This window comes from Hordeum vulgare, chromosome 6H (genome assembly GCF_904849725.1).
Source record: "Hordeum vulgare subsp. vulgare chromosome 6H, MorexV3_pseudomolecules_assembly, whole genome shotgun sequence".
Taxonomy (NCBI): Eukaryota; Viridiplantae; Streptophyta; class Magnoliopsida; order Poales; family Poaceae; genus Hordeum; species Hordeum vulgare.
The window spans coordinates 39,621,991-39,633,248 of record NC_058523.1 but is presented as its reverse complement, the minus strand read 5'-3'; the positions used below and the strand labels follow the sequence as shown (position 1 = coordinate 39,633,248).

Sequence of the window (11,258 nt, the reverse complement as noted above, 5' to 3'; positions counted from 1 at the left end):
TGTGCAGAAATCAAAGTTCTTAGAACGTCCTGAAAATTTACGGTGAATATTTTTGGAAAATATGAAAAATACCTTCACAAAGATCCACCTGAGGGGGTGGGACAGTGGGCCACAAGCCCTGCCACCGCCACCCCCTGGTGGCAGATGGCAAGCTTGTGGGGCCCACGTGGCTCTGCCGCCCCCAATCTCAGCTCTATAACTTCACTTTCGTCCCAGAAAAAATCATGAGAGAAGATTTCGTCACGTTTGCGATACGGAGGCGCCGCCACAACCTGTTCTTCATCTGGAGGGCGGATTTGGAGTTCGTTTTGGGCTCCGGAGAGGGGAAATCGTCGCCATCGTCATCATCAACCTTCTCCCCTCTCCAATTTCATGAAACTCTTCGTCGTTCATTAGTAATCTATTCGTAGGCTCGCTGGACGGTGATGAGTAGGATGAGATCTATCATGTAATCGAGTTAGTTTTGACGGAGATTGATCCCTAGTATCCATTATGTTCTGAGATTGATGTTGCTACTACTTTGCCATGCTTAATGCTTGTCACTAGGGCCCGAGTGCCATGATTTCAGATCTGAAATTATTATGTTGTCACCAATATATGTGTGTTTTAGATCCGATCTTGCAGGTTGTAGTTACCTACTATGTGTTATGATCCGGCAACCCCGGAGTGACAATAACTGGAACCACTCCCGGTGATGACCATAGTTTGAGGAGTTCATGTGTTCACCAAGTGCTAATGCGTTGGTCCGGTTCTTTATTAAAAGGAGAACCTTAATATCCCGTAGTTTCCTTTTGGACCCCGCTGCCACGGGAGGGATGGACAATAGATGCCATGCAAGTTGTTTTCCCTAAGCACGTATGATGACACACGGAATGCATGCCTACATCACATTGACGAACGTGAGCTAGCCACATATGTCTCCATGCTATAGCTGTTGCATGATGAATATCATCCAAACAAATCACCGACCCATTGCCTACGAGTTTGTCCTACTGCTGCTGTTACTTGTATTGCTCTGCTGCTGTTACTTGTCTTGCTATGTTGCTACTACTGTCGCTTGCTACTGTTGCTACTTGCTACTGCTGTCACTACTGCTGTTTCTTGCCACTGCTATTACTCGTTACACTGCTGCTACCTGCTACAATTTTGGTACGCTGGTCATTGATGGGAACAGACAATTTCCGTCAATGGGCAACTTGGCGCCATTGATACAATCGTTAGGAATAGTCTGTCGTCAATAGATTGTTTCTAACACCGTTGTTATCATACTACTTTGCTATTACTACTTTGCTTGCAGATACTAATCTTTCAGGTGTGGTTGAATCTGACACATTCAGCTGCTAATACTTGAGAATATTCTCTCACCTCCTGCCTGGCGATCAACAAATTTGGATCGAATACTCTACCCTCGAAAACTGCTACGATCCCATGCGTTGGTGGGCCGTCAACAACATTCTTCTAGTTTTGATTGCAGGAGAGTGCTAACAGCATTCTTCTGGTGTCGTTGCAGGGGAAGGTCTGCTGTCACGGAATCAATCGCCACCGCAACCCTGCAGCCCCGTTCCATGGCCGAGTTGACCGTGGAACCATGGCAGATGGAGGAGCCTTATTGGTTACTGAGACCGTCCGCTTAGAGGCCAATGAAGGTGGAGCGAGTCCGTCAGAGTAGCTGTTTGGCCTTAGTACCAAGTGTCGTCGTGTAATGTTGTATTCGCGTGTTGTAATAGACACTGCTTTAAATAAAATTGCAGGATGCCTGCACACCCTTATTTTTAAAGGTAGATTGCTTAGAACAGTCTGCGTGGCTTTAGATTAAATTTTTGGGCGTAAACACCTAGCCACCAAGCGAGCTAACCGAGTGATGTGTCACTTGGGAGTTGATACCCGAGTTTCCACCCCGATGACCGAGGTCACAGCAGTGTTATACTGTGTGTCCCTAAACCGGGCACCCTACTGAGACTAGCCATGACCTCTCCCAGCACTTCTCACCGAGTGCTATGTTCCAGAGCTAGACCTCCCAATGAATAACCATTGGGATTCATCCGGAAATTATGGATGCAACCCCACAATATAAACCGTGTTGCGTCGCAGCCCAGTATAGCGCAGCCCTAATGTGCCATCTCTTGTCTTTCAGGTTATCACCAAGGGTGTTGACCCACCAACGGATGGACAAATTCCACACCCTGGCTAATGGAATTTTTTTTAGATTTTCCATTGGTAGGCCATTGTCATCAGACGAAAGGGGACACATTCTCCACACTCTTCTAGAAGAAGTAGAATGTGTTTCCTCGACTGAGAATATTTTCTCAGGAAACCCTGGCCGTATCTCATTGACCGCCCTCGGAGTGTACGTTAGTCCAATAGTATGTTTTCCTGATGCTAGGCGAGTGACGATGTATTATATGATTGCATTGTTTGCATCTACATATGAGTGACTGTGTGCTATATGATTGCTTTGTTTACGCATGCATTTGAGAGATCATGCTCCGTGTTATCGTGAGTGAAATTATTTTCTTTCCCTAAGAAAACCTCAGGGACGAGATTTATTTTTAAGGGGTAGTGTTTGTCACGCCCCAAAATTTTTATAATATTTTTATGAAATAAAATATTGCCTATAACAATTTTTTTGAGAAATATTTTGCTTCATGACTCTTCAGAAAGCCTCTTTCCAAAAACTTTTCTTTTCAAGTGGTATTTTAAAGACCATTTAGTGCTTGAGTTCTTGCTTGAGATCCTTTTAAATTATTTATTTTATAAAATGGGATACTCTTTTAAATTTGACCATGTTGGTTTAAATCTTAAATTATGGGTTTCCAATTGATTTCAGAACCACTCCATTTCCCTAAATATAAAGTCCTTCCCCAAGTAAATGTTTTTGAAAATTATGTTGGAACCTGAGTGCTTGCATCAAAACATTTCTTTTCTCTCAAAAATTCATTGGAGATATTCTTTTTAATATATCTGCAAAGGTTTCTTTTATTAAAAGATGACTTTTATTTGCCTTAAGGGCCTGTTTTGCACAACAACCTTTTGAAAAAATCTTCTAAAAATTCTCTAAAAACTTGAAGATGACCTATGATATCCCTAGATCGTATTTTTGTCAAAACATATCCTGGTGTTTTGGAAAATTTGAGCTTATTAACTCATTTTCTTTTTTGGCTCAAATTTGAGTTTGTACTGCCACCCCTAGCTATAATCTTTCAAAAATTCTATAAAAAATTGGGGATGTCTAGTGATGCATGAGATCTACTTTTATGCAAAATCCCAACTTTGTGCTTTGGAAAAATTTAGCAGAACTACTCATTTTCTGTTCTGGTCCAGTTTGTTACTTTGTACTACAACCATGTTTTCCTTTCTCTCATTGTGTTTAGATTTTGCATGCTTGTATAACACCCTAAAAAACTTTAACTCCATGAGTTGAGCCCGATTGGATGATTTTAAATGCATGTAATAATAGCCTCAGCTTGGTGTGCAGAATTGTGCTTTTCAAAGATTTGCATTAGCTAGTTTTGCTTTTTGCCAAACTAACCTCACCACCATCCTTGGCTCCCAAAGATACTTTGATCTCGAGTTTTTGGCCCCTAACAAAATCATGTTTTATGCATTTAACCTCCTGTCGAACACATTGTGTGCATAGGCAGATTTGGCATTGTTTTGATATGCACTTTGGAGTTGTTTCCCCGGCCAAACCCTCATGTCCAGCAGCCTCCCCTTTGCCCCTAGCCTAGCCCTGTGCACTTTCACTTGCATTGGAACTATTTTAGGTGCACTGTCATTCCGTCGAGCACCTTCCATGCATGCCGAGAGTGCACGTGTTGCACATGCGTGTTCGAGCCGCCGAGTCCCCGCGCCGCTTGCCCTCTAGTCTGCTACAGAGACGCGTCAAGCCCCCCCGACAGTTTGTCGACTCCCTGTGCCGCGAAGCGCTGACAGCCTGCTGACGACACTAACCTCTGCCACAACAACGTCAGCACCGCCCAAGCCATCTCCGGTCGCCAGCTGCCCTTTGTCCCTCCCATGCAGTGTTCCCTCCTGCTGCTGCTGCGCATGCTGCATCGCTAGCCACTCTTTCCATCCCCTGCCACACCCGTGCTACTACAGATGCCGTCACCGACGAGCATATCCGCAACTGTCGTAGAACCGACCCGAACCGGCTATAAATAGCCCCCCAAATGTTGTTGTGTGCTCCATCACCCACCCTCGAGCCGTAACAAGCTCCTCCCGAGAAGCAGCTCAACTAGAGCCTCCTTCTCCCCTCACCTCGCAATCGAAGCCCCAACATGCCCGAAGGCCTTCCGCCCCTAGCGAAGTCGTGCCCCATCTAGAGCTCATCGGGCTCCTCCACCCTCCTAGAGGTGTGGCTCGTCCTCCAGAGCATGTAGATAGGCCAAGTACCGAGAATAGTGGCCCGAGCCACCGGCAATCGCTGTAGGAGCACACCCCCGATTCTATCCAAGAGCGCGAGAGGAAGGATACAAACCGATAGGTGGCCCCCAGCCGTCGGTGAGCCATCCAGTGCGCTCGCTAGCGCATGCTGTGTGGTACGTTCTCAATCGGTTAAGGCGTAGTTTGTCGTAGCTGGTTCGGTAAATACGCTTTCTCTGCTGGGAAGCGTATTCCTGGCCATAGTGTTTTCTTTTCTGATTCTTTTAAAATCAGATTTAGCAGGAACTTTAACTGCTCATAACTTTTTATTTACAACTCCAAATCAACTCATTATTTTTCCCACGTCTTTCAAATTTCCTCTAGTTTATTTACAAATTTATTTCAAAAAAAATTCAAACAACTTTTGTGTGCTGTTTTGTGTTTGTGTGTTAATTCAAACATTTTTTTTTTCAAAATAGGATTTGAAGAGAGGGGACTCACTTCAAGAATTTGTGGTGCATATCACCCTCCTCAAACTCCAAAGGTAAGCATCTTGACTCTGATTTGGATAAAGTTGTGTGATGTCTGCTGTGGTGCATTGATTGCTTGATTTTAGGTTATGTTGATAAAAATCTCGCATTAAATCATACCTTGCATAAGAGCATGTGATGGATATTTTTGTTGCTAAGTTTGTGGAAGGCAAGTGGTGTACGGGTACTGCCTCATGCCTTGTATGCTATGTTGGTCTGCACAACCTCGGAGTAAGATGTGTCGTGGTGGAAATGAGACCATGGGCTGACATCTCGTGGGAAGAGAGTGGTCAGTGAAAGCATCACTAGTAGGAAAAGGGCTATATATGATATAGACACTAATGGCGCACCACACAAGTAGTGCGCGCACCATGTGAGGTGTGCCATTAGTGTGATGGACACTAATGACGCACCACACACTCGGTGCGCCAGTACTATATTTTTTTGATTTTTATTTTTTTGCAAAACTACTAATGACGCACCAGCAGCTGGTGCACCATTAGTAACCAGGGTTACTAATGGCACATCTGTTGGTAATGCGCCACTATTATAATTTTTTTTTGCAAACTACTAATGACGCACCACAGCTAATGCGCCATTAGTAACACTAATGGCGCATCTGTTGGTGGTGCGCCACTAGTAGTTTTCCAAAAAAAAAAATCTCTGCTCCTATCGGGACCGTGAACCAGCAGGAAGAGGGAGGTTAGGTTTCCCACCTTGCTGGTTCAGACGGCGGCGGCGGCCATGTCCTGCTCCTCGCCTTCCCGAAGGCGCATGGCCACCTCAACCCCATGCTGCAGCTCGGCCGCCGCCTCGCATACCACGGCCTCCGCCTCGCATACCACGGCCTCCGCCCCAGGCTCGTCACCACGTGCCACCTCCTCGCCACCGTCCCGCCCCCTTTGCCCCCTTCCGCGTCGCTGCCATCTCCGACGGCTTCGACGATGGCGGCATGGCAGCCCTGCGCGGTGGACGTCGTCTACGGGGAGGTCTACGCGGGCTGCGTCGGCCTGCCGGTCGTGGACGGGAGCGCGCTCCGGGGCGTGCTGAGCGTCGACCTGGGGCCGGAGGACGTGCCGTCGTTCGTGGCGGCGCCGGAGTCGTACTGTGTGTTCGATGGGTTGGAGGACGCCGACGACGTGTTCGTCAACTCGTTCCATGAGCTCGAGACCAAGGTGAGGCCCCTTGCGCGTGCACACCACCTGTTTGTTGTTTTGCCAACTTAGATAAAGATATAGTTTGGCAATTTTTGGTGCTTGCAAAGCTAGGCTTGCCGTAATATATGTTTGCAATACTAGCTCCTGGAGAACACTTGCACATCATATTATAGCGTTGGGAGTGGTTAGTGCAATGGAAATAGTAGATTGTTATGTGCTTTGACCTGTGTGTGCTAACATTGTTTAGATTATCAAAAGTGTTAGAATTGCAAGCTGTCGGGATGCATTTCTTGTTGGCATTGTGAGTGTTGAACACTGTAGAATTGCTAGTACTCCTCTCACCGCTTTTTAAATGCATATGTGCAGTCAGAAGTATTGGCTCCTGCTGTGAAAGGTACTTCAAATGTGCTAAAGGCTTGCTCGGCTATGAAGGTTCAGAAGGTTATTGTCTTGTTATCCACTGCTGCAGTTCATCATGTTCTCGGCCCATGTATTATTACTCCTTTGCTGATGTGCTGTATCCTAATTTCAAAATCAGATTTTGCTATTCGCTGTTGCAAAGGAGTCCTCGAACTTCCTGCCCATCTTGAAGGAAACAGCAAAATCATTCAAGGGAAAGGTACTTTGTTCTGTTGATCGGACCAGTGTTTCATGAACTTTTTCCTCTGTCATGTTCCACGTTTTATACTCAAATCCAAGCCATCACTTTTTCCTTTGTGGCTCGTGCGTTTTTGCTGAGGTGGAGTCTCACTAAGCAGTGATGTGGCATGTGTCTCAAATGCAGCTTTTATTTGTTTTTGTGGAGGGTGACAATGAGGAAGTTGGTGAACCTGTTGCCAATTACTTTGGAATTACTGGACAAGAGACCACGGTAATACCTCTTATTTATTTTTCATGTTTTCTATGTATCGATTTATTGCACAGAAACAACATGCAGCAACTTGGCTTTGGTTTTAATGTGTCTGCTCTTTCTATTTTGGACATTCTGATTCGGTTACTTTGCAGGTTCTTGCTTACACTGGGAATGAAGACGCTAAGAAGTTTTTCTTCAGTGGTGAAATATCACTGGACAACATTAAGGTAATTTCTGAAAACATTCTTGCAAATTCAGTACCAGATTAGAAGTAAAATGGTAAGAGCATGGTCAACAGTTGCAAGAGAATATATTACCTTAGCAATATATAAGCCGACGAACGTGCTTTTGCTTTTTGTTATTTGTTTTGTGCTGTTCTTTTTTATACCACTGTATATTTTTGCTTATACCGATATGTTGCTTCAGAAACTTGCATGTCCATGTACATTCTCTCATCTAAGGCATTAATGGCTTAGGATGAATATATTTGATTTATTTCCACTTGATACTCTTTTTGGATTTTTCAAGCCATTAGGCAAGTTGCACTTCTTTTGTCAAAGTTTTGTTCTCCCCTTTGCTTACCATATTTCTCATGACCTCTATAGTACTAATATAAATCAGTTGCTACCAATGATGGTTGCCATTTTCAGCTGCAATCCTGAATTGGCTAAAAATGAACCAGGGTTAATACTGCAACTTGCTTCCCCATAGTGTTCTAGAAGGGGTGATGAGGTGAAGGAAAGATCTAGGACGGTAGGTATTAGGTGGGGAAGGAGGGACGAGGCTTGTGTAGGTGACAGTAGTGACAGTAATGTAATGAGACTGTCTATAATTTGTAGCTTCATATTTTCTTGAACAGAAGACATGTGCAGAGCCTTGATATATTGTTTCATGTTGACGATTATTAATAAACATGGAAGTACTGGCTTCTACTCGAGTTAGCTGTGGATCAACATGTGAAACTGGAGGTTGGCTTGTGAGGATTGACCACTGATGTCATCATGTGGTGCAAAAGGGTCAGAACTGATAGAAGCTAGGGCCATAAAGAACTATGGATATGGGGCAATTCTGTGAAATTTGATGGTCTTTAAGGGCTTGGAAAAATGAAAAATCATGCAACATGTTATTGTGGCAGGTTGCTGTATGTCGCAGTTTTCCAACTACTTTGCATAACATCCTTGCACTAGTTCTTTCTGGCAGGTTGCTGGAGATGATGGCAATGTTGGTTGAGTACTTGGATGTCTCCAAGAACTTAATAAGTCGAAAAGGGAACCAGTTCCTCCCACAGGAATCATTCCACTTGGGACATGAAATGACCTCGCTAGATCATTTGGATGGGTAAGGACCGATATGCGATGATTCCCGTTCTATTTAAGTTCTTTGTTTTTAATTGAAAATGCTAATCAACTCAAGCACAGGGTGGCTCTTTCCCCTTCGTTGGCGTTCAGCTGTAAAGCGATATCTCAAGAAGGCCGTTTCTGCTTCGGCCGTCCATCTTGATAGGTGAGATTGTGAGATCATTGCTCTAGAGTTATTTCTCTCTTTATTCTCCTATGTGTATTCAGCTCGATTTTGTTGATCGCTGATATTTAAATTTGAAGAACACATTTTGCACTGCCGAGTAAAATTTATCATATACTCCCTCCGTCCTAAAATTCTTGTCTTCAATTTATCTAAATATGAATGTATCTAGTCACGTTTTAGTATTTAGATACATCCATTTCTAGATAAATTTAAGACAAATTTTTTGGAACGGACGGAGTACCTATCTAGAATATATTTCCCGATGGTGGAAGAAAACCATCAATCTACATATGTGCAGCAGCTATCTGCCATATTTATTATCTCCAAATGCGTAAGATGTGTACATGGTGAATAAGCTCAATTCTAGATGTTTCTTCTGGAATTAGTGGTTTTCAGGTTTTACAGGTTTTACAAACGGCAGAGGTGTGGTACACAAGCTGGGGCATAATTAGTGTAGCCTGTCGTCCTCGTTGTGATTAGTGTTAGAAACTATATTGTTAACTATGATATCATTATAATCTTTTGATCAAATATTTTTAATACGCATATGAGATTTTAACAACTTGATCTGGTTCCACTTTCTTGACAAATTTGTGCAAAATGTTTTCAGGTACTCAACCTATTAATGCACATGGACGTGATGACTCTCTAGCGTTTATGGATCAACCAACCTGTAATCATGGACCTTATTGTCTTGTAGACCATTTGGTGTTTCGAGTGTTTTGGAGCTTGCACTTTGTACATGTAGATACAAACTTATGTTTTCTGGACCATCTGAAGTCTCTCATAGTAACCAATAGTCCTTATCTTTTTGTGACTTGTGTGTTCTAGATGATTGTTAAGATGGTCAAAACTATGCTTCCTCTAGGTTAATTTGTTTGTCAACTTGCGTTCAATGTATGTGCATGTTTATAAACATATTTTCATTGTGGTGTAATATGTGTTTATCTTGAACCTTCTTGTGGGTGTGAGGATAATAATTGAATATTTTTAAAGCTGGTAGTATAACCTTATGTTTTCTGGACCATCTGAAATCTCTCATAGTAACCAATAGTCCTTATCTTTTTGTGACTTGTGTGTTCTAGATGATTGTTAAGATGGTCAAAACTATGCTTCCTCTAGGTTAATTTGTTTGTCAACTTGCGTTCAATGTATGTGCATGTTTATAAACATATTTTCATTGTGGTGTAATATGTGTTTATCTTGAACCTTCTTGTGGGTGTGAGGATAATAATTGAATATTTTTAAAGCTGGTAGTATAACCCGTGGCGCATCATGAGCTATACTAATGGCACACCTGGGAGACATACTAATGGCGCACCTGGGAGACATACTAATGGCGCACCTAGGAGGAATTCTAATGGCGCACCTGGGAGGTATACTAATGGCGCACATGGGAGACATACTAATGGCGCACCTGGGAGGCATACTAATGGCGCACTATGAGCTATACTAATGGCGCACTGCCTAGTACGCCATTAGTATACCAGATACTAATGGCGCATCTGTGGTGCGCCATTAGTAAAATATTCTAATGGCGTGATGCTAGTGGCGCACCTATAGTGCGCCATTAGTAGCCAAAATAGGTGCGCCATTAGCAGGCCTTTTTCTAGTAGTGCATGTCGGGGTGTGATGGTAGTAACCGTGAGATAATTCCATTAGTAAGATTTTGTGGTACTAACCCTTCGAGGAAAATATTAAACCTCCTAAGTCGAACGTAGATCGAGTCCTGTCTATGTGTCACCTTACCTTTCGTGCTATCGCATGCCTTTCCGAAAGGGAATACGGTGTAGTAGGTCGTAAATCTATTACGAGTACACACCAAGTAGAGAGGCCATCATGATGGTATCCATGGCCCTGGACTAAATCCAGTCATCCGGTGAGGGAGCATGACTGTTTTCGGTCTGGGACCGAGAGGGAATGACCATTCCCTTGTAGCGCGCGGTATAAATTTGATCTCATGCTAGTCGAGGTCGGAGCCTCCCCGTCTTATGGTTTTTCTCTGGCAGCGTCGTCCGGGTGAAGCCGGACTTCGCGGGGTAAAAATGGGTGTGTATTGGTTCTGAGAGTTTATTTCTAAAAATCGTATGCGGGATTAGTCCGAGTGACTATTGAAACCCGTGGGCTGTGGGTAAAGAGTACACCCTCTGCAGAGTCAAAACTATTCGAGTAGCCGCGTCCACAGTCAAGGATGACTGGTTGACTAGTCAAGTATCGGTCTAAGTGTCGGTCTTCGGAGGAAGTTAAAGAAATCGTGAGGCCAATCATGAATTATGGTGGATGATCACACTATTATTACTATGGACTAACCCCTATGATTATGATTGTTGGATATTCCTGGGACGGTTCTACCTCGTGGATATTCAATATTTATTATTGTTTCTTATAATCCCTTTGCATGGTGTCGCTTAGACGCCCGACTGTGGCAATGCTCATTATTAATTCTTATAAGCCATTTCGGTGGTGTCGCTTAGACGCCCGACTGTGGCATGCTCATTATTATTTATTATAAACCCTTTCTGTGGTGTCGTTTAGACGTTCTACTATGGCATGCTCGTTATTATTTATTATAAGCCCTTTCTGTGGTGTCGCTTAAATGCCCGACTATGGCAACTGTTAGTACTTGCATGTGAGCACTTTAGGCGGTGTCGCTCCAACACCCGACTGCGGCACACATGTTATTAATTATTCATTATTACCTTCATTTCTTGTTTATATAACACTGGTGGATATTTCTTATATGCTTGAATGCATCAATAAATTAAATCTAAGGGCATGGTAGAGTTATTAAGTGGGTTATGCATACATCACCTACTTTAACTTATCTGT

General features: G+C 43.4%; 1 protein-coding gene across 1 annotated transcript; it reads left to right on the top strand.

The window, feature by feature from the left end:
* The first annotated feature begins 5,686 nt into the window (after nt 1-5,686).
* LOC123405030 lies at nt 5,687-9,314 on the top strand. Its single transcript, XM_045098897.1, has 8 exons — nt 5,687-6,070; nt 6,419-6,493; nt 6,591-6,671; nt 6,837-6,923; nt 7,058-7,132; nt 8,106-8,243; nt 8,324-8,408; nt 9,040-9,314. Exons 1-6 carry the CDS (start codon nt 5,687-5,689, stop codon nt 8,133-8,135), a joined length of 732 nt encoding a protein of 243 aa, XP_044954832.1. The 3' UTR covers nt 8,136-8,243; nt 8,324-8,408; nt 9,040-9,314.
* Nucleotides 9,315-11,258: the final 1,944 nt, after the last annotated feature.

What these genes read in the sequence shown, in the direction of transcription:
- LOC123405030 (XM_045098897.1), top strand. Translation starts at nt 5,687, where the DNA reads ATGCTGCAGCTCGGCCGCCGCCTCGCATACCACGGCCTCCGCCTCGCA. An exon ending in TCCATGAGCTCGAGACCAAG is followed by an intron (nt 6,071 to 6,418) that starts GTGAGGCCCCTT and finishes GCATATGTGCAG; the next exon opens with TCAGAAGTATTGGCTCCTGC. An exon ending in TTACTGGACAAGAGACCACG is followed by an intron (nt 6,924 to 7,057) that starts GTAATACCTCTT and finishes GTTACTTTGCAG; the next exon opens with GTTCTTGCTTACACTGGGAA.